The sequence below is a fragment of the Stegostoma tigrinum genome, chromosome 41 (assembly GCF_030684315.1).
Source record: "Stegostoma tigrinum isolate sSteTig4 chromosome 41, sSteTig4.hap1, whole genome shotgun sequence".
Taxonomy (NCBI): Eukaryota; Metazoa; Chordata; class Chondrichthyes; order Orectolobiformes; family Stegostomatidae; genus Stegostoma; species Stegostoma tigrinum.
This window is the reverse complement of record NC_081394.1, coordinates 10,026,496-10,049,449: the sequence shown is the minus strand read 5'-3', so window position 1 is coordinate 10,049,449 and position 22,954 is coordinate 10,026,496. Positions and strand designations below refer to the sequence as shown.

Below are 22,954 nucleotides of genomic sequence, written 5' to 3'. Positions count from 1 at the left end.
CCCTGCTCTCTCCCAGGGACCATCCCCTCCGACCCTGCTCTCACCCAGTGACCTCTGTCCCTGTGGTCTCCCCCAGTGACCTCTTCCCCCCGCCGCACCTCATTCTCTCCCAGTGACTACCCCCAACCTCAGTCTCTCCCAGTGAACTCACCCCCAACCCCCGTCACTCCCAGTGACCTTTCCCCCCACCCCCGTCTCCCTGTGACCTCTCTCCCCTGGGTCTCCCCCGCCCCGGTCTCCTCCAATGATCTCTCCCCCACCCCGGTTTCCCCAAGTAACCTCTCCTCTTGCCCCGGTCACCCCCAGCGACCTCTCCCCCCATGCCCCGGTCACCCCCAGCGACCTCTCCCCCCAATCCTGGTCTCCCCCAGCGATCTCTCCCCTCTACCCGGTGTCCCCCATTGATCCCTCACCCCCCAACCTCCAGTGTCCCCCAGTGACCCCTCCCCCCTATTGACCCCTCCCCATTCTCCCCCATTGACCCCTCACCCCTCACCTCCAGTGTCCCCGGAGTGACCCTCAGTCCTGTGCATGGGCAGAACCTGGCTTTGAGCCGTACCTGTTAGGAGGGGCTGCAGCACTGTCCGACCGTCAGGGGCAATGGCCGTGAACCCAAGAGCGACAGGATGCTGCTGGCGGTAGGTGGTGCTGGCCCCGGTGTGGATGGACGAGGCAGAGCTGACCAGGGGGATAGAGGAATGCACCCCACCAGTGGAGGGGATATATGTGATCCTGGCAGGAGAGAACAAACACAGGTCAGCAGGGACCCTGGAGGCATCGCTGTGAACCACTCACGTCTGTTTGAAGAGGACAGAGGGAAAAGGTGCAGGAGCCGATATTCATGGGAAAAGGCCGCATCAACTCGCGGAAGCAAAAGGGCCACTGCAACTAACACCCGTCAGGAACGCGAACCTCCAACATTACAACAACTACACTAGTCTGCATTCCCTCAGCACTGACCCTCCGACAGTGCCCGCTCCCTCAGCACTGACCCTCCGACAGTGCCCACTCCCTCAGCGCTGACCCTCCGACAGTGCAACACTCCCTCAGCACTGACCCTCCGACAGTGCCCACCCCCTCAGCACTGACCCTCCGACAGTGCCCACCCCCTCAGTACTGACTCTCCAACAGTGCGGTGCTCCCTCAGCGCTGACCCTCCGACAGTACCCGCTCCCTCAGCGCTGACCCTCCGACAGTGCCCGCTCCCTCAGCACTGACCCTCCGACAGTGCCCGCTCCCTCAGCACTGACCCTCCAACAGCGCGGCACTCCCTCAGCGCGGCCCGTCCGACAGTGCCCACTCCCTCAGCACTGACCCTCCGACAGTGCCCACTCCCTCAGCGCTGGCCCTCCGACAGTGCCCGCTCCCTCAGCGCTGACCCTCCGACAGTGCCCGCTCCCTCAGCGCTGACCCTCCGACAGTGCCCGCTCCCTCAGCACTGACCCTCCAACAGCGCGGCACTCCCTCAGCACTCACCCTCCGACAGTGCCCACCCCCTCAGCGCTGACCCTCCGACAGTACCCGCTCCCTCAGCGCTGACCCTCCGACAGTGCCCGCTCCCTCAGCACTGACCCTCCAACAGCGCGGCACTCCCTCAGCGCGGCCCGTCCGACAGTGCCCACTCCCTCAGCGCTGGCCCTCAGACAGTGCCCACTCCCTCAGCCCTGGCCCTCAGACAGTGCCCGCTCCCTCAGCGCTGGCCCTCCGACAGTGCCCGCTCCCTCAGCGCTGACGCTCCGACAGTGCCCGCTCCCTCAGCACTGACGCTCCGACAGTGCCCGCTCCCTCAGCACTGACCCTCCAACAGCGCGGCACTCCCTCAGCGCGGCCCGTCCGACAGTGCCCACTCCCTCAGCACTGACCCTCCGACAGTGCCCGCTCCCTCAGCAGTGACCCTCTGACAGTGCGGCGCTCCCTCAGTACTGACCCTCCGACAGTGCCCGCTCCCGCAGCGCTGACCCTCCGACAGTGCAACACTCCCTCAGCACTGACCCTCCGACAGTGCCCACCCCCTCAGCACTGACTCTCCGACAGTGCGGTGCTCCATCAGCACTGACCGTCCAACAGTGCGGTGCTCCCTCAGCACTCACCCTCCGACAGTGCCCACCCCCTCAGCGCTGACCCTCCGACAGTACCCGCTCCCTCAGCGCTGACCCTCCGACAGTGCCCGCTCCCTCAGCACTGACCCTCCGACAGTGCCCGCTCCCTCAGCACTGACCCTCCAACAGCGCGGCACTCCCTCAGCGCGGCCCGTCCGACAGTGCCCACTCCCTCAGCACTGACCCTCCGACAGTGCCCACTCCCTCAGCGCTGGCCCTCCGACAGTGCCCACTCCCTCAGCGCTGGCCCTCCGACAGTGCCCACTCCCTCAGCGCTGGCCCTCCGACAGTGCCCACTCCCTCAGCGCTGGCCCTCAGACAGTGCCCACTCCCTCAGCGCTGGCCCTCAGACAGTGCCCACTCCCTCAGCGCTGGCCCTCCGACAGTGCCCACTCCCTCAGCGCTGGCCCTCCGACAGCGCGGCGCTCCCTCAGCACTGACCCTCCAACAGTGCGGCGCTCCCTCAGCGCTGGCCCTCCAACAGCGCGGCGCTCCCTCAGCGCTGACCCTCCGACGGAGCGGCGCTCCCTCAGCGCTGACCCTCCGACAGTGCCCACTCCCTCAGCACTGTCCCTCCGACAGTGCCCACTCCCTCAGCGCTGGCCCTCCAACAGTGCCCACTCCCTCAGCGCTGGCCCTCCGACAGCGCGGCGCTCCCTCAGCACTGACCCTCCGACAGTGCCCACTCCCTCAGCACTGGCCCTCCGACAGTGCCCACTCCCTCAGCACTGACCCTCCGACAGTGCCCACTCCCGCAGCACTGACCCTCCGACAGTGCCCACTCCCGCAGCACTGACCCTCCGGCAGCGCAGCGCTCCCTCAGCACTGACCCTCTGACAGTGCCCGCTCCCTCAGCACTGACCCTCTGACAGTGCCCGCTCCCTCAGCGCTGATCCTCCCACAGCGCGGCGCTCCCTCAGCGCTGGCCCTCCGACAGCGCGGCGCTCCCTCAGAGCTGGCCCTCCAACAGTGTCCGCTCCCTCAGCGCTGACCCTCCGACAGCGCGGCGCTCCCTCAGCGCTGACCCTCCGACAGTGCTGCGCTCCCTCAGCGCTGACCCTCCGACAGCGCGGCGCTCCCTCAGAGCTGGCCCTCCGACAGCGCGGCTCTCCCTCAGCGCTGACCCTCCGACAGTGCTGCGCTCCCTCAGCGCTGACCCTCCGACAGCGCGGCGCTCCCTCAGCGCTGACCCTCCGACAGTGCGGCGCTCCCTCAGCGCTGACCCTCCGACAGCGCGGCTCTCCCTCAGCGCTGACCCTCCGACAGTGCGGCGCTCCCTCAGCGCTGACCCTCCGACAGCGCGGCTCTCCCTCAGCGCTGACCCTCCGACAGTGCTGCGCTCCCTCAGCGCTGACCCTCCGACAGTGCTGCGCTCCCTCAGCGCTGACCCTCCGACAGTGCGGCGCTCCCTCAGCGCTGACCCTCCGACAGCGCGGCTCTCCCTCAGCGCTGACCCTCCGACAGTGCGGCGCTCCCTCAGCGCTGACCCTCCGACAGCGCGGCTCTCCCTCAGCGCTGACCCTCCGACAGCGCGGCTCTCCCTCAGCGCTGACCCTCCGACAGCGCTGCGCTCCCTCAGCGCTGACCCTCCGACAGCGCGGCGCTCCCTCAGAGCTGGCCCTCCAACAGTGTCCGCTCCCTCAGCGCTGACCCTCCGACAGCGCGGCGCTCCCTCAGCGCTGACCCTCCGACAGTGCTGCGCTCCCTCAGCGCTGACCCTCCGACAGCGCGGCGCTCCCTCAGAGCTGGCCCTCCGACAGCGCGGCTCTCCCTCAGCGCTGACCCTCCGACAGTGCTGCGCTCCCTCAGCGCTGACCCTCCGACAGCGCGGCGCTCCCTCAGCGCTGACCCTCCGACAGTGCGGCGCTCCCTCAGCGCTGACCCTCCGACAGCGCGGCTCTCCCTCAGCGCTGACCCTCCGACAGTGCGGCGCTCCCTCAGCGCTGACCCTCCGACAGCGCGGCTCTCCCTCAGCGCTGACCCTCCGACAGTGCTGCGCTCCCTCAGCGCTGACCCTCCGACAGTGCTGCGCTCCCTCAGCGCTGACCCTCCGACAGTGCGGCGCTCCCTCAGCGCTGACCCTCCGACAGCGCGGCTCTCCCTCAGCGCTGACCCTCCGACAGTGCGGCGCTCCCTCAGCGCTGACCCTCCGACAGCGCGGCTCTCCCTCAGCGCTGACCCTCCGACAGCGCGGCTCTCCCTCAGCGCTGACCCTCCGACAGCGCTGCGCTCCCTCAGCGCTGACCCTCCGACAGCGCGGCGCTCCCTCAGAGCTGGCCCTCCAACAGTGTCCGCTCCCTCAGCACTGACAGTCCGATAGTGCGGTGCTCCCTCAGAGATGATCTTCCAATTCCCTGGCACTCCCTAAGCAGTGACCGTCTGACAGTGCATGTTTGTGAGAGTGAGAGGGTGTGTGGGTGTCTCTCTGTATCCGTACCTGTGGGGATGTGTGTGCACATGGGTGTGTGAATGAGTGCATGTCGCATGTTGTGTTATGAGTGTGCGCCTGTGTTTGAGTGACAAGGTGTCTATTCGTGAGTGTGAGTGAGTGCACAGTCGTGAGCATGTGTCTGTGTGTGTATGTATGCGTTCGAATGAGTGTGTATGCACGTTAACTGAGTATATGTGTGCTAGTATGCGTGCGTGTTACTGAGTGGGCGTGCGCGGGTGAGAGCGCGTGCACGTATTAGTGAGTGCGTGTGCAGGGCTGTGGCTGAGTGAGTGAGCATGAGTGTGTGTTAGTGAGTAAGTGTGCACGTTAGTGAGTGTGTGTGCATGCAGGGCTTGACAGTGAGTGAGCGTGTGTGCATGTTTGTGAGTGAGCAAGTGAGTGAGTCTGCATGTTAATGAGCGAGTGAGCAGGTGCACATGCAGGGATGTGATGATGAACGAGTGTGCGTGTTTGTGAGTGTGCATGTGCGGGTGTTAGTGAGTGTGCCCGCGTGCAGGGATGTGACAGTGATGTGTGTGTGTGTGTTAGTGAGTGAGTGTGCGCGTGTTGATGAGTGAGTGTGCGTGTTGGTGAGTGAGTGTGCCTGCGTGCAGAGCTGTGACAGTGAGTGAGTGTGTTAGTGAGTGAGTGTGCGTGTTGGAGAGTGAGTGTGCCTGCGTGCAGAGCTGTGACAGTGAGTGAGTGTTTTAGTGAGTGTGCATGTGCCCGTGTTGGTGCGTGAGCGTGCGCACGTGCAGGGCTGTGACAGTGAGTGAGTGTGTTAGTGAGTGTGCATGTGCCCGTGTTGGTGCGTGAGCGTGCGCACATGCAGGGCTGTGATAGTGAGTGAGTGTGTTAGTGAGTGTGCATGTGAGCGTGTTGGTGCGTGAGCGTGCGCACGTGCAGGGCTGTGACAGTGAGTGAGTGTGTTAGTGAGTGTGCACGTGAGCGTGTTGGTGCGTGAGCGTGCGCACGTGCAGGGCTGTGACAGTGAGTGAGTGTGTTAGTGAGTGTGCATGTGAGCGTGTTGGTGCGTGAGCGTGCGCACGTGCAGGGCTGTGATAGTGAGTGAGTGTGTTAGTGAGTGTGCATGTGAGCGTGTTGGTGCGTGAGCGTGCGCACGTGCAGGGCTGTGACAGTGAGTGAGTGTGTTAGTGAGTGTGCACGTGAGCATGTTGGTGAGTGAGTGTGCCTGCGTGCAGGGCTGTGGCAGTGAGTGAGTGTGTTAGTGAGTGTGCACGTGAGCGTGTTGGTGCGTGAGCGTGCGCACGTGCAGAGCTGTGAGAGTGAGTGAGTGTGTTAGTGAGTGTGCACGTGAGCGTGTTGGTGCGTGAGCGTGCGCACGTGCAGGGCTGTGACAGTGAGTGAGTGTGTTAGTGAGTGTGCACGTGAGCGTGTTGGTGCGTGAGCGTGCGCACGTGCAGAGCTGTGAGAGTGAGTGAGTGTGTTAGTGAGTGTGCACGTGAGCGTGTTGGTGCGTGAGCGTGCGCACGTGCAGGGCTGTGACAGTGAGTGAGTGTGTTAGTGAGTGAGTGTGCGTGTTGGTGTGTGAGCGTGCGCACGTGCAGGGCTGTGACAGTGAGTGAGTGTGTTAGTGAGTGTGCACGTGAGCGTGTTGGTGCGTGAGCGTGCGCACGTGCAGGGCTGTGACAGTGAGTGAGTGTGTTAGTGAGTGAGTGTGCGTGTTGGTGAGTGAGTGTGCCTGCGTGCAGGGCTGTGACAGTGAGTGAGTGTGTTAGTGAGTGAGTGTGCGTGTTGGTGCGTGAGCGTGCGCACGTGCAGAGCTGTGAGAGTGAGTGAGTGTGTTAGTGAGTGAGTGTGCGTGTTGGTGTGTGAGCGTGCGCACGTGCAGGGCTGTGACAGTGAGTGAGTGTGTTAGTGAGTGTGCACGTGAGCGTGTTGGTGCGTGAGCGTGTTGGTGCGTGAGCGTGCGCACGTGCAGGGCTGTGACAGTGAGTGAGTGTGTTAGTGAGTGTGCACGTGAGCGTGTTGGTGCGTGAGCGTGCGCACGTGCAGGGCTGTGACAGTGAGTGAGTGTGTTAGTGAGTGAGTGTGCGTGTTGGTGAGTGAGTGTGCCTGCGTGCAGGGCTGTGACAGTGAGTGAGTGTGTTAGTGAGTGAGTGTGCGTGTTGGTGCGTGAGCGTGCGCACGTGCAGGGCTGTGACAGTGAGTGAGTGTGTTAGTGAGTGAGTGTGTTAGTGAGTGAGTGTGCGTGTTGGTGCGTGAGCGTGCGCACGTGCAGGGCTGTGACAGTGAGTGAGTGTGTTAGTGAGTGAGTGTGCGTGTTGGTGAGTGAGTGTGCCTGCGTGCAGGGCTGTGACAGTGAGTGAGTCAGGGCAAACGAGGCCGGACTCTGTGCAGTACATTACCTGTTCGAGCTGGGCAGCAGCATTTTGGGCGGGATGCTGGAGGTGGCCATGGTGGCGAAGCTGGTGTGGAGAGCGGGGCTCGCTGCTGGCTGGTTCGCAGCCTGTGAGCTGACCTGCTGCTGTACCATTGGGATTGGAGCGATCTGGATTATCTGGAACGACAGTGATGGGGGACACAGTCACACAGGAGAAACACCATATGCTGATAGACACTCCACCTGAAACCTCACCCTCACAGCTTCCAGGTGCATTCCCTTCCCTGGGTGCCATTTCCGAGAATGAGGTTTCAGTTTGGGAATTTTACTGAACTCTGCTTCAAATTTCTGCCATCTCTTGCTCACAGAGCATTCAACTGGATCTGGGATTTAGAAGCCCAGTGAGATTAACCATACGCCGCCATCAACAGGGTGTTGATGTGATTATGGCTCCAATGCACCTCTGGGTGGGTGGTCTGTTTGGGCTTTAACCTTGAATGAGAGATCAAGAGAGGACAAGAGAGAGAGAGCGGGGCGGAAAGAAAAAGAGAAACAGATAGAGAGAGAGGAGTGAGAGGGAGCAAGACAGCAAGAACGACAGGCAGTGTACAAGCCAGTGACATGAAGAGTGAGAGAACAAGACGGGGGAGATGGTGAGGAAGTGAGACAGCAAGAGGGCGAGAGTCGGGTCGAAGGAGGCACAACGAGAGAGTAACAATGTAGTTTGGCACAATCACATGGAAGGCAGAGAGGGAGCAGGCAGAGGCAAAGGAATGCAGGCAAATAACAGTGCTACTCATTTCAAGATGGGACTGAATCTGAACTCCAGAATGACTAAGTCAGAGACAGCATCACAGAATCCCTACAGTGTGGTAACAGGCCACTTGGCCCGTTGAGACGATAATGACCCTCCAAACATCATTCCGCCGAGACCTACCCCTCCTGCCTGACACTCCCCATGGCCAATCCACCTGTCCTGCACACTTAGGGACAGTGGGAGGAAGCCGGAGCACCCGGAGGAGTGTGCAGACTCCACACAGTCACCTGAGGGTGGAATTGAACCCGGGTCCCCAGTGCTGTGAGGCAGCAGTGCAAACCACCAAACAAAAGCCAAGTTGCTGGAAAAGCTCAGCAGGTCTGGCAGCATCTGTGAAGGCAAAAACAGAGTTAATGTTTCGGGTCCAGTGACCCTCAGAACCGAAATTCTTTCGGCTTTTATTTAGTGCTAACCACTGAGGAACCATACCAAAGAGAGGCAGAGGGGGAGCAAGGATGAGGTTGTGAGTGAACAAGTGTGCATGTGAGTGAGATAGAGAGCACATTACTGAGGGAGACAGAGAGAGAGAGAGAGAGAGAGAGAGAGAGAGAGAGAGAGAGAGAGAGTGTGTGAGTGAGAGACAGTGCATGAGACAGAGAGCAACAGACAGCGAAGAGAGACAGTGAGTAAGACAGAGAGTGAAGAGAGACAGTGTGAGAGAGGCAGACAGCAAAGAGAGGCAGTGGCAGAGTGTGAGAGACAGAATGAGTGAGACAGAGTGCGAAGAGAGACAGAGTAAATGTGAGAGAGTGAGAGACAGCGAGTGCGTGATTGAATCAGAGAGAAGAGGTGAGAGGGACAGAGAGATGGAGTGAGTGAGAGACAGTATGTGTGAGAGAGAAAGGGAGACACACAGAGACAATGAGAGAGACAGAGAGAATGGGAGAGTGAATGAGAGTGAATAAGTGAATGTGTGAGAGAGAAAGTGTGTGTGAGAGAGAGAGAAAGTGTGTGTGTGAGAGAGAGAGACACAAACGAGAGAGACAGAGGAAGTGGGACAGTGAGTGTGCGAGAGTGAGAGAGAGAGACAAAGAGCGAGAGTGAGGGAGAGAGACAGTGTGCGAGAGAGAAAGGGACAGTGTGCGTATGAGAGAGAGAGAGAGAGAGAGGGAGAGAGAGACAGAGACAATGAGAGACAGAGTGAGTGTGAGAATGAGTGGAGTGAGCGTGAGACAGTGTGTGAGAGAGAGAGAGACACAGAGACAATGAGAGGCAGTGAGAGCAAGTGAGAGTGTGAGCGGGATTGATCTGAGTTGGGAGGTGTTACTCTGACAGTGGGGGGGTGGGGGGGGGGCGGCGGTCCTGAATGAAACTACCTGACAGCACGTGAGGACACTGCCCTGCCCTGCCCTCAGCCTTGCCCAGCTCCCTGACCAGGCGGGCGGAGGAGGGCGCTGTGTCAGGGAATCCCATGCCTCGTGCTGCCAAGCGACACGTTTCCGGAAGGTTCTGACATGACACGGCTCACCTTGCTGGCCTGCTGCTGCTGCTGGGCTCCGTTCTGCACAGGCAGTGGGACCGAAGATGTCGCCACGTGAACCTGACCCCCGGTGGCTGTAGCGACGGCGGCTAAGCTGCCCTGCGCTGTTGGCACAGCGACCAGCATCTTCCCTTGTACCTGGGCAGTGGTGGCAGCTGCGGGGTGTAGGCCCGAGGGCTGTATCACCTGCGTAGCATTGATGGGCGAGTGTGCTGGCACTGGAGACATGGACTGTACTGCATGCAGGAGAGGAGACAGAGCAGGCCAATCAGTCCCTCCTGCTTACTATCCCATTCTACAGAGCCGTGGTCAATCTCTGATCCCCGCACACGGCTTCCCATTCCAGCTCCGGACTCACCCTGCAACTGGGCGGCCATTACTTGGAAAGAACACAAACCCGCAGAGCCAAGAGGATCCCCCCCTCACCAACCTCCAAACCAACTCTTCTCCCTCCCCTACCGTCTGGGGTGGGGGGATGCAAAGTGAGACAGCACTTCATGTTCTCCTCCACCACCACACCCCCACCGACCCCCTCAGTGGAAGAGTGCCTTCAGGATACTCCGAGTTGAGGGAGAGGGGCTGGACCAGCTGAGTAGGCCTGACGCCAAGCCTAGCTCCTTACCTCCAGGGCTCTCACAACGCCCTCTCTACCCCCCGCAACCCAGCAGGCTAACCCCACTTCGCCTTGGCCTCCGGCATCTCCCCACCTCCCCGACCAGCTCCCTCTGGGTGGGGGCCTGTTCCTCTCAAGAAACGGCCATTGCTCACCGAGAGAGAGAGAGAGAGGCAGGGAGGGAGGGATAGGAGGGGAGAGGGGTGAGGGGAGAGGGGAGGGAAGCAGGGAAGGGGGGTGGGGAGGGAGGGTGGTCAGCAACCTCGAAAAGGCGGTGGCAGGGTGGGCTAGAACCAGAGAGGGGCTGAAGGGAGGGCACAGGTGGGTGAGGGTTACTGGGGCACTGATGCCAAGCCTGGCAAAAGGCCCAGGAGCCGGAGGTCCTTTGCGGCCGTATCCCATGGGGAGAGCCCTTCCTCCCTCCCAGCGTCTCTAGCCCCAACCCTCAGCTCCACACGGAGGCTGCCTTCCCCACGAACCGCGACCCTCTTCCCAGCCCCACACCGCTCTCCCCCCACCACGGATCCCTGACCCCCTGCTGTCTATCCAATTCGAGCCCTTTCCCACCACCGCCCCGAACCACCACCCACCAGCCACCCCCCCCCCCCCCCCCCCCACCCCGCCGCGCCCAGGGTTACCTTTCTGCACAGCGCCGGGATTGACGATGGGCGTTGCCTGGATGATGGGGATGCCGTGCGACGCGGTGGCGGAGGAAGCGGCCAGCCCCTTGCCGTTGTCGGTGGTGGGAGGGGGCAGGGCGAAGTGGATGCTGGCGGCCCCGCTCCCACACTGGCCCGGCGACGCCTTGCCGGCCGCGGAGAGCTGGAGCTGGGGGGGCAGGCCGGGAAGGATGTACTGGAGCTGGGCGATGGTGGCTGGCTTCACCTGGGGCTGGGGCTGGATGATGCCTAGGGGCAGGGCACCGTTCTGGGGAGCCGCCGGGGTCTGGGCGATGAACTGCAGGGACGGCTGCTGGGGCAGCACCAGGCCAGAGGGGGGGGCGCTGGAGGTGGTGGTGTTGGAGGTGGTGTTGGTGGCGTGGGCAGGTAGAGCAGGCCCGCCCGCTGCCGCTGAGCTGACCACCAGGCCAGTCACCAGAGGGTCCGTGGGGCCCGGCTTGGGCGAGGGGCCGTAGGCGGACGGGTGAGGGGGGGCCGGGGTCTTCCTGGGGTCTTCCCCCTGTCCCGGGGTGTACAGCAGGGCCCCCCCACCGCTGCTGACCGGCCTCAAAACGTTGGTGACGGAGGTGGGGGCGGCTCGAGGGGACGGGCAGGGCTCCGAGGCTGGAGTGGGGCTGACCAGGAGGGTGCCACTCCCCCCACCCGGGGGCTTGGGGCAGCGGGCACCGGCCTCGCCCGGCCTCCCGGCAGCAGGAGAGATGACCGACTGGCCCGGGTAGAGCCGAGCCTCCAGCCCCCCATCGGCTTTCCTTCGCTTCCTGTCGTAGGCAGGTGCGGGTTCCGTCAGGGCGAAACGCACATCTCCTCGTCTCTGCTGCTCGGGCTTCAGCTTACCCTCGGGGGGCTCTGCCCCTGACCCTCCTGGCCCCCTGTAGCCCCCGTAGCCCCCACTCTCAGCCTCCGTCCGCCCTCGTTCCCTCAGCATCTCAGGGTGGGGACGACATGGCCCATAGCTTCCTGCCTGCGAGAGTTGAATCACAGGGGCGAATACCTGCGTGGGGCAAAGGAGGAGACGTGTTAGATACAGCACAGGGTGCGGGGGGGTGGGGAAAGAGCTGGGGCTCCCCTCCCTCCATGACTGCCCTGTAGGGGTGAGATACATCCTTCTCCCCTCTGCCCACGCATCCCCAAGTCTCCCTCTCCTAATCCCTGCACCAACGCAGCAATGTCTGAGCTGATGGATTCCACTAGAAATAACGCAAGGACGCGGCAGGACATAATTCAACTCAGCTGGGTCTTCAGAGCTTCAGCCACTGAAGGTTAGCCAGGGGAGCTGTGAGTGCAGTTAAGAATTCTTAACACAGCAGGGCTGACAGTAAGGAGAGAGACTGGAGGGGTTATGGTTAAATTCAATGCGGTTCAGGCTACTGAGTGGAGTGGGGGGCTCTCAAATTCTAACAGGAACCAGACTGGGTAAATGCAGGAAGGATGTCCCCAACAATACAAAGACAGTGGGAGCTGCAGACAGCAAAGGGGATTACCAGAGGATGCAGCAGGATATAAACAGGCTGAAAACACAGACGGAGAAGTGGCAGCTGGGATTTTAATCTGGATAGATGTGAGATAATGCATTTTGGACGGTCTAATGCAGGAGGGCAGTGATTAGTAAATGGCAGAAACAACCCCCCCCCTCTACATAAGAGGGATCTAGGTGCACATGGACAGCATTACTAGTCAGAATCTTTCTCCCCAGGGTAGGAAAGTCAATTACTAGAGGGTGTAGGTTTAAGGTAAAGGAGATGTGTGAGGCTGTTGAGTTTTTTAGAAGTGAGTGATAATTGCCTGAAATGCCGGAGGAGGCAGTAGATGCAGAAAGAATAGCAACGTTTAAGAAGTATTTGTGAGACCAGGTGGGCAACAGAGGTATATGGACAGCATGGGGGATAAAAGTTTCTAGTTTAGAGAAGCATCGGTGTATCAACACAGTCTTGACGGACCGAAGGGCGTGCTCCTGTGCTGTGCTGCTCTGTTCATCTTTGACCAGATCTGGGGACGTGGGGTTGGGTGTCAAAGGTCATCGGCCTGACGACAACCATCTGATTGGCTCCCTGGCAGCTGCACAGCTTGTGGGTGTGAACAATACTGACAGAAGCCTTCGAAGTCCCTGGAAGGCAAGGTGGTCTCTCTCTCTCTCTCTCTCTGTCTCCAGTGAAAACAGTTGAAGCCGAAAGAAAACTAACTGTTTCCTCCCAGCAGTTGCTGTTGGTAGCTCCTAATTCTACAGTCAATCAACCAACTCAGTCAACGGCTGGACTGTATTCAGAATGAAGATCTAAACAGAGGTTGGCTTGATGAACCTGACTATGAAGCGAAAGTCCCACCTTCGGCTACGGTAGCACAAACAGGAGTTCCCACCCCCACCCACCGAGACTGTTACTCCATACCTACACTGCAGTCCCACCTGCTAGAGAGAAGGTATGGAGGGGGAGGGAACGCGGAACAGAGAGGGCGCATCGGCAGACAAATGGTGACGCACCTTATTCTCACTCTCGTCAGCAGACATCCCATCACTGTCGCTATCGGTTACACGCTCCTTACACTTCAGGTCAATATCGGCTGCACCGTAAGGGTCATCTGCTGAAGGGGTCAGACCAAAATCGCTCGCTCAGAACAGAGGATCACCAAAATCTACGTGACTCTATCCCCCGCTCCACACCCCACTCAGCCCCCGTGACATGGCACTGAGTGTGGTATTCCCTCCACCCACCCACCCTCAGCCCCTTGCAACCCCCCGACCCTGCTGTGGAGGGGGACAGGAGTCAGACTTCCACCAGTGGAGGGTCTGAGCAGGTTCCATACCGAGCCGTGGGCCATCAAAGCGGGTCTGGCGGGGTTGCGATGGGTACGAAGGCCCTGCCCCCGCATTCACTGAAGCGGGTCATAGCTCGCCCCCTCACCCCCGCAACACAAACGACATTTCAAATTCCACTCCCATTTCCCAGCCGCAAGTTTGTTTGTAATCACTGGGTAAGGGCACCAGGTAAAGATGGAGCAGATAAGGACTGGCCATTTGGACCGGGTTCGGACAGCTCGGTTTGGATTCAGGCCCAGCAGCCGCGAAGCAAGGCTCACCCATCACATCGTCATCGCCCTCCTCCTCACAGATGACCATCCTCTCCTCATCACTGGTCATGTCCTCGCTGGTGGTCCGCTGGGAGCGGAATGGCCGGGCCTGGCCCTGGGCCTGAGCTGGGGCCGGCCGTAAGGAACTGCTGCTGGTCACAGAGTCGGTTGGTGCCTGCCCACTAAAGCTCAGAGTTCCCGTGGCGAGGTGCTGCGAGCGGACCCCAGGGTAAGGTAGTGGGTTCGAGCACATCTACAGCGAGAGGGGAGTGAGAGGGAGGTCAGGGGGCACACGCACAACACTGAGCCCCCTCAGCAACAGCAGGAGTAACCACCTGTTACCCAACCCTGCCCCATTCATCCCCCACCCTCTCATTACCCAACCCTGCCCCATTCACCCCCCGCCCGTTACCCAACCCTGCCCCATTCATCCCCCACCCGTTACCCAACCCTGCCCCATTCATCCCCCACCTCCCCCGCCATTATCCAACCCTGCCCCATTCACCCCCCACCCGTTACCCAACCCTGCCCCATTCATCCCCCACCCTCTCATTACCCAACCCTGCCCCATTCATCCCCCACCTCCCCCGCCATTATCCAACCCTGCCCCATTCACCCCCCGCCCGTTACCCAACCCTGCCCCATTCATCCCCCACCTCCCCCACCATTACCCAACCCTGCCCCATTCACCCCCCACCCGTTACCCAACCCTGCCCCATTCATCCCCCACCTCCCCCGCCATTATCCAACACTGCTCCATTCACCCCCAGCTGTTACCCAACGCTGCCCCATTCATTCCCCCACCTCCCCCGCCATTACCCAACCCTGCCCCATTCATCCCCCCACCTCCCCCGCCATTACCCAACCCTGCCCCATTCACCCCCGTCCTCTCATTACCCAACCCTGCCCCATTCACCCCCACCCTCTCATTACCCAACCCTGCCCCATTCACCCCCACCCTCTCATTACCCAACCCTGCCCCATTCACCCCCACCCTCTCATTACCCAACCCTGCCCCATTCATCCCCCACCACACCCCCGTTATTTAACTCTGCCCCATTCATCCCCCACACGTTACCCAACCCTGCCCCATTCATACCCCACCACCCCCCACCCGTTACCCAACCCTGCCCCATTCAACCCCCACCCCCCGTTACCCAACCCTGCCCCATTCATACCCCACCACCCCCCACCCGTTACCCAACCCTGCCCCATTCAACCCCCACCCCCCGTTACCCAACCCTGCCCCATTCATACCCCACCACCCCCCACCCGTTACCCAACCCTGCCCCATTCATCCCCCACCCCGCCGTTACCCTACCCTGCCCCATTCATCCCCCACCCCGCCGTTACCCGACCCTGCCCCATTCATCCCCCACCCCGCCGTTACCCGACCCTGCCCCATTCACCCCCCACCCCCGGTTACCCAACCCTGCCCCATTCATCCCCCACCCGGTACCCAACCCTGCCCCATTCATCCCCCACCACCCCCCACCCGTTACCCAACCCTGCCCCATTCATTCCCCACCCCGCCGTTACCCAACCCCATTCATCCCCCACCACTCGCCCTTTACCCACCCCTGCCCCATTCATTCCCCACCCCGTTACCCCACCTTTCCCCATTCATCCCCCACGCCCCGTTACCCAACCCTGCCCCATTCAACCCCCACCCCCCGTTACCCAACCCTGCCCCATTCATCCCCTACACCCCCGTTACCCAACCCTGTCTCATTCATCCCTACCACCCCATTACCCAACCCTACCCCATTCATCCCCACCACCCTGTTACCCAACCCTACCCCATTCATCCCCACCACCCCGTTACCTAACCCTGCCCCATTCATCCCCCAACCCCGATTACCCAACCCCGTCCCATTCATCCCCAACATTACCCAATACTGCCCCATACTTCCCCACACCCCCGTTACCCAACCCTGCCCAATCCCCGTCCCGTGACACCACACTGCCTCATTTGTCGCCCATTAACCCACACTGCCCAATTACCCCCCGTAACCCAACTCTGCCCCATTCATCCCCCCACCTGTTACCCCACTCTGCCCAATTCATCCCCCCATTACCCCATTCTGCCCCATTCATCCCATTACCCCTCTCTGCCCCATTCATCCCCCCATTACCCCACTCTGCCCCATGCATCTCCCCCATTGCCCCACTCTGCCCCATTCATCCCCCCGTTGCCCCACTCTGCCCAATTCATCCCCCCATTACACCACTCTGCCCCATTCATCCCCCCATTGCCCCACTCTGCCCCATGCATCACCCCCATTACCCCACTCTGCCCCATTCATCCCCCCATTACCCCACTCTGCCCCATGCATCACCCCCATTACTCCACTCTGCCCCATTCATCCCCCCATCGCCCCACTCTGCCCCATTCATCCCCCCATTACTCCACTCTGCCCCATGCATCCCCCCATTGCCCCACTCATCCCCCCATTACCCCACTCTGCCCCATTCATTCCCCCATTGCCCCACTCTGCCCCATTCATCCCCACTCTGCCCCATGCATCTCCCCCATTACCCCACCTTGCCCCATTCATCCCATTGCCCCACTCTGCCCCATTCATCCCCCCATTGCCCCACTCTGCCCCATTCATCCCCCCATTACCCTGCTTTGCCCCATTCATCCCCCCATTACCCCACTCTGCCCCATGCATCTCCCCCATTGCCCCACTCTGCCCCATTCATCCCCCCATTGCCCCACTCTGCCCCATTCCCCCATACTGGCCCTTTCCCCCCCATTACCCCACACTGCCCCATCACACCACACTGCCCAATTCATTGCCCCCATTACCCACTTCCACATTCAACAGCCCCCACTGCCCCATTCATTCAACCCTCCATTACCCCACACTGCCCCACTTCCCCGTTACCCAACACTGCCCCATTCCTCCATGTTACCCCACACTGCCCCACTCCCCCGTTACCCAACACTGCCCCATTCCTCCATGTTACCCCACACTGCCCCACTCCCCCATTACCCAACACTGCCCCATTCCCCCACGTTACCCCACACTGCCCCACTCCCCCGTTACCCCACAATGCCCCATTCCCCCGTTACCCCACAATGCCCCACTCATCCCAACCATTACCCCAGTCTGCCTCCTACCCCAGTTACCCCACAATGCCCCATTCCCCCGTTACCTCACTGTCCCCCATTCCCCCACACTGTTCCATTCACATCCCCATTCCACTTCCAGACCATCTGCCCCAAAGCCAGAAAACAGAGGATCAGGAGCAGATTGTTCGGCCCATCAAGTCTGTCCTGGCCATGCTGGCTGACCCACAGTGATGAATTCCTCTACTTAACAGCTCATTGATTAGCAAGGAAAAATGCCCTCCCACCTTTAGATCGATTTACTGATGGAGCGCCATCTGGGGTAGGAATTCCAGAAATTGTCTAACCCTGAGTGAAGAAACATCTGCTCACCCATTCCCCCTCACCCTGAGGCCGTGTCTCCATGTTTTAGATTTCCCCATTGGCGGGAGGGAGTCTCTCAGTGTCCAGCCCTGTTCCCATCAGCATCATATCAATGAGATCACCTCTCGCTCTCCCAAACCCCAGAGAATCCATGTCCCATTTGCTGACTCTCTCCCAAACCCCAGAGAATCCAGGTCCCATTTCGTGAGACTCTCCCAAACCCCAGAGAATCCTGGCCTTACTGAGACTCTCCCAAACCCCAGAGAATCCATGTCCCATTTGCTGACTCTCTCCCAAACCCCAGAGAATCCAGGTCCCATTTACTGAGTCTCTCCCAAACCCCAGAGAATCCTGGCCTTACTGAGACTCTCCCAAACCCCAGAGAATCCATGTCCCATTTGCTGACTCTCTCCCAAACCCCAGAGAATCCAGGTCCCATTTACTGAGTCTCTCCCAAACCCCAGAGAATCCTGGCCTTACTGAGACTCTCCCAAACCCCAGAGAATCCATGTCCCATTTGCTGACTCTCTCCCAAACCCCAGAGAATCCAGGTCCATTTACTGAGACTCTCCCAAACCCCAGAGAATCCAGGTCCCATTTACTGAGTCTCTCCCAAACCCCAGAGAATCCAGGTCCCATTTACTGAGTCTCTCCCAAACCCCAGAGAATCCAGGCCCCATTTACTGAGTCTCTCCCAAACCCCAGAGAATCCAGGCCCCATTTACTGAGTCTCTCCCAAACCCCAGAGAATCGAGGCCCCATTTACTGAGTCTCTCCCAAACCCCAGAGAATCCAGGCCCCATTTACTGAGACTCTCCCAAACCCAGAGAATCCAGGCCCCATTTACTGAGTCTCTCCCAAACCCCAGAGAATCCAGGTCCCATTTACTGAGTTTCTTGTAGACCTCTGAGGAATCCAGGCCCCATTTACTCATCAACAGACAATCCTCTCAGCTCAGGCTTCAATCCTACTGACTCCTTAACTGTTCGGTGTCAGTAAATCCTGCTTTAATATACACAGTGTGGTCACAGCAAAGCCCTGTGCAACTGTCCTCTGCTACAACCCTCTCATAAATAAAATCTGTAGGTACACCGCGCGCCTGCCGAGGCAGCCCCACGCCTCTTTGGGGCAACAGTGAATTCGGGGACCGTGAGGGCTCTTTCCCCTCCCAGGCACCGTTACCTGTGCGAGCTCCACCAAGGCCTCACTGTTGCGGTCACATTTCTCGGAGCTGTGCACCCCGCTGTGGGAGAAGGCTCTCGGCCGGTTCAGCTGCATACTCACTGTGCCCGGGTGCAGCAGCGAAATTGGCTTCGAGTCGGAGCATGGCACAGCCCCAGGGCAGTCTGTTGCCATCTCTGAGGGAACTGGTTGGCAGGGGGGAAGCAGAGAAGGAGCAGGGAGACAGGGGGCAGCAAGACAGGGAGGGAGGGAGAAGAGCGGGGTGAGAGAGGGGGATGGGGGAAAGGAAAAGGTGAAAAGGAAAGATGGGAGGGAGGGGGGGAGGGAGGGAGGGGGGGAAGGGGAGAGGGAGAGGGGAGGGAGGGGTGAGGGAGGGGGAGGGGAGTGTGAGGGGGTGAGGGGGTTGTGAGGGTGTGTGGGGTGTGGGGGGTGAGGGGGTGTGGGGGGTGAGGGGGCGGGGGGAGTGAGGGGGGGTGAGGGCGTGAGGGGGAGGGGGGAGTGAGGGACGGGGGAGGGAGGGGGGAGTGAGGGGGGGAATGAGGGGGAGTTAGGGAGGGAGGAAGGAGGGGGGAAGGAGGGGGGAGAGATGGCAGGAGTGAGGGGTGAGGGGGGGTTGTGGGGAAGGGGATGTGAGGGGGGAGTGAGGGAGGGGGGATGGAGGGGGAGTGAGGGAGGGGAGGATGGAGGGGGGAGTGAGGGAGGGGAGGATGGAGGGGGGAGTGAGGGGGGTGAGGGTGGATGTGAGGGGGTGGGTGTGAGGGGGAGGGGGAGTGAGGGAAGGGGGGATGGAGGGGGGAGTGAGGGAGGGGGGATGGAGGGGGGAGTGAGGGAGGGGGGAGTGAGGGAGGGGGGAGGGAGGGAGGGGGGGAGTGAGGGAGGGGGGAGTGAGGGAGGGGGGAGTGAGGGTGGGAGGGAGGGGGGATGGAGGGTGGGAGGGAGGGGGGATGGAGGGTGGGAGAGAGGGAGGGGGGATGGGGCGAGTGAGGGAGGGGGGAGTCAGGGGGGGAAGTGAGGGGGGCGTGAGGGGGGCGGGGGGTGTGAGGGGGGTGTGAGGGGGGTGTGAGGGGGGTGTGAGGGGGGTGTGAGGGGGGGTGTGAGGGGGGTGTGAGGGGGGGTGTGAGGGGGGGTGTGGGGGGGGGTGTGGGGGGGGGTGTGGGGGGGGGTGTGGGGGGGGGTGTGGGGGGGGGTGTGGGGGGGGGTGTGGGGGTTGAGGGCGTGAGGGGGAGGGGGGGAGTGAGGGAGGGGGGATGGAGGGGGGAGAGATGGGGGGAGAGATGGGGGGAGTGATGGGGGGAGTGATGGGGGGAGTGATGGGGGGAGTGATGGGGGGAGTGATGGGGGGAGTGAGGGGGGAGTGAGGGGGGAGTGGGGGGGGGAGTGGGGGGGGGAGTGGGGGGGGGGAGTGGGGGGGGGAGTGAGGGGGGGAGTGAGGGGGGGAGTGAGGGGGGGAGTGAGGGGGGGAGTGAGGGGGGGAGTGAGGGGGAGGGGTTGTCGGGAAGGGGTTGAGAGGGGGGGAGTGAGGGAGGGGGATGGGGGGGATGGAGGGGGAGTGAGGGAGGGGGGATCGAGGGGGGAGGGATGGAGGGGGAGTGAGGGAGGGGAGGATGGATGGTGGAGTGAGGGAGGGGGGAGTGAGGGGGGGTGAGGGTGGATGTGAGGGGTTGTGTGTGAGGGGGAGGGGGTGTGAGGGGGAGGGGGTGTGAGGGGGAGGGGGTGTGAGGGGGAGGGGGTGTGAGGGGGAGGGGGTGTGAGGGGGAGGGGGTGTGAGGGGGAGGGGGTGTGAGGGGGAGGGGGTGTGAGGGGGAGGGATGGAGGGGGGAGGATGGAGGGAGGGGGGATGGAGGGGGGATGGAGGTGGAGAGGGAGGGGGAGAGGGAGGGGGAGAGGGAGGGGGAGAGGGAGGGGGAGAGGGAGGGGGAGAGGGAGGGGGGTGAGGGGGGGTAGAGGGGAGGGAGGGGAAGAGGGAGGAGGGGTTGGGGGGAGGAGGGGTGTGGGGGGTGAGGGGATGGGGTGTGGTGGGGGAGGGGGTGTGGTGGGGGAGGGGGTGTGGTGGGGGAGGGGGTGTGGTGGGGGAGGAGGTGTGGTGTGGGAGGGGAGGGGGGGTGAGGGGAGGGGGTAGGGGTAGGGGGAGGTGAAGAGCGAGCGAGAGAGAGGTGTGGAGGTGCGAGGTAGAGTGAGAGTGAGGGACGGCGGGAGGGACAAGTGGGGAGGGAGGGGTGGTGAGGGAGAGGGAGAGGCAGGGATGGGGGATGGGGGACGAAGGGAGAGGGAGTGAGGGGTGGGGAGGAACGTGAGAGGGAGAGTTGGGGAGAGATGGGAGAGGTGGGGAGGGATGGGGGTGAAGGGGAGAGGTGGGGAGGGGAGAGGTGGGGGGAGGGGGAGGGAGGTGGGGAGGGGAGAGGTGGGGAGGGGAGAGGTGGGGAGGGGAGAGGTGGGGAGGGGAGAGGTGGGGAGGGGAGAGGTGGGGAGGGGAGAGGTGGGGAGGGGAGAGGTGGGGAGGGGAGAGGTGGGGAGGGGAGAGGTGGGGAGGGGAGAGGTGGGGAGGGGAGAGGTGGGGAGAGGTGGGGAGAGGTGGGGAGAGGTGGGGAGAGGTGGGGAGAGGAGAGGTGGGGAGGGGAGAGGTGGGGAGGGGAGAGGTGGGGAGGGGAGAGGTGGGGAGGGGAGAGGTGGGGAGGGGAGAGGTGGGGAGGGGAGAGGTGGGGAGGGGAGAGGTGGGGAGGGGAGAGGTGGGGAGGGGAGAGGTGGGGAGGGGAGAGGTGGGGAGGGGAGAGGTGGGGAGGGGAGAGGTGGGGAGGGGAGAGGTGGGGACGGGATGGAGGGGAGGAATGGGGGTGGGGAGGGAGAGGTGGGGAGGGATGGGGGAAGGGAGAGGTGGGGAGGGATGGGGGAAGGGATGGGGGGAAGGAAGAGGTGGGGTTGGATGGGGGCGGGGAAGGGAGAGGTGGGGAGGGATGGGGGGGAAGGGAGAGGTGCAGAGGGATGGGGGGAAGGGAGAGGTGTGGAGGGATCGGGGGGGAAGGGAGAGGTGGGGAGGGATGGGGGGAAGGGAGAGGTGGGGATGGATGGGGGGGGAAGGGAAAGGTGGGGAGGGATGGAGGGGAAGGGAGAGGTGGGGAGGGATGGGGGGGAAGGGAGAGGTGGGGAGGGATGGTGGGGGAAAGGGAGAGGTGGGGAGGGATGGGGGGAAGGGAGAGGTGGGGAGGGATGGGGGGAGGGATGGGGGGGAAGGGAGAGGTGGGGAGGGATGAGGGGAAGGAAGAAGTGGGGAGGGATGAGGGGAAGGGAGAGGTGGGGAGGATGGGGGTGAAGGGAGAGGTGGGGAGGGATGGGGGGAATGGAAAGGTGGGGAGGGATGGGGGGAGGGATGGGGGGGAAGGGAGAGGTGGGGAGGGATGGGGGGAAGGGAAAGGTGGGGAGGGATGGTGGGGGAAGGGAGAGGTGGGGAGGGATGTGGGGGAAAGGGAGAGGTGGGGAGGGATGGGGGGGAAAGGGAGAGGTGGGGAGGGATGGGGGGGAAGGGAGAGGTGGGGAGGGATGGGGGGGGAAGGGAGAGGTGGGGAGGGATGGGGGGGGAAGGGAGAGGTGGGGAGGGATGGGGGGGAAGGGAGAGGTGGGGAGGGATGGGGGGGGAAGGGAGAGGTGGGGAGGGATCGGGGGGGGAAGGGAGAGGTGGGGAGGGATCGGGGGGGGATGGAGAAATCATTGTTGAGTTATAAAGTGAGATGTAGGCTCTGTAACTATGTTAGCAACAATATAGTCACTCCTCACCCAAGCATGTGACCCACAGTCAGTCGTACACTACTCCACAATCAAACTGAGCCATAAATTCTGGGCAGTGTTTACGGACAGTGGCGCTTCGGGGTAACCACGGATAGATACAAGGGAGAGACCAGACTGAGGCGGTGGGGGGGGTGCGTGGAGAAAGGGAGAAGGAATAGGGAGGCTACAAAGGCTGAGGTGGTTTCAGTTAAACATGCCCGTGAGCTTGGGCACAGTAAGAATTAGCCCGCCATCACAATGGGTCTGCTGATCTGAACCAAAACCTGTTGTGCAACAAAATGAGGGCTGAATGGCCTCCTCCTGTTCCTCTGTAACCAGCTCAAGGAGGGGGGGTTGAATGGTCTCCCTAGGATCCCCACTGGCTGACTCCTCCCGTCTGTCCCTTACCTCTCATGGGCGATGGGCTGGTTGTGGAGCCTGGGCAGTGGGCCATGCTCTCCAGCCCCATGATCTCCCCTGACACTGATCCAAGAGACTTAGGGTGTGTATCCTACGCAGCGTGGGGCAGAGCTGGGGATTCCCAGTGTGCGCGCGCTCTCTCTCTCTCTACCACTCTCTCCCTCTCTCTCTCACACACACACAAAAGCAATGAACAGAACTCCTTTCTCAGTGAACCCTGGTGATGTTCCATGCTTCAGGGATGGGGTTGGGGAAAATAGAGTGGAAGGAGTTCAGCTGGGATGGGTGAGACAGGGTGCTGGGTGTTGTTTGGACCAGCCCAGAGGGGTCCTGCAGCAGCTTCATTTTAAGTAATGTTTCTGTTTTGTGCTTGCAGCTGAAGCCTGCGCCTGTGCGACTTTGCTTGGTGTAAAGGGGAAGGGCCAACATTTTCTCACACTCCCTCCTCCCCCCCTCCAAGAGGAAAGGCATAGTTAAAGTGGAAAGTGTGCTGAGAAGTTTTACAAGGATGTTGACCGGCAGGCCTGAGTTATAGAGGGAGTTTGGACAGGATAGGACTTTATTCCTTGGGGTGTAGGAGAATTGGGGGAGCGGGGAAGGGGATGACATTATTGAGGTGTATAAAAC

At 61.7% G+C, this 22,954-nt stretch overlaps 1 protein-coding gene across 1 annotated transcript in view; it reads right to left on the bottom strand.

Annotated features, from left to right (window-relative positions):
* The window catches only part of LOC125448557 (protein capicua homolog), a 151,214-nt gene that overhangs the window by 21,145 nt on the left and 107,115 nt on the right, over window positions 1-22,954 (bottom strand). Inside the window, 7 exon segments of the mRNA XM_059641414.1 lie at window positions 560-732; window positions 6,900-7,051; window positions 9,160-9,407; window positions 10,423-11,455; window positions 12,941-13,041; window positions 13,537-13,780; window positions 18,149-18,333. Coding sequence (XP_059497397.1) covers window positions 560-732; window positions 6,900-7,051; window positions 9,160-9,407; window positions 10,423-11,455; window positions 12,941-13,041; window positions 13,537-13,780; window positions 18,149-18,333 — 2,136 coding nt within the window.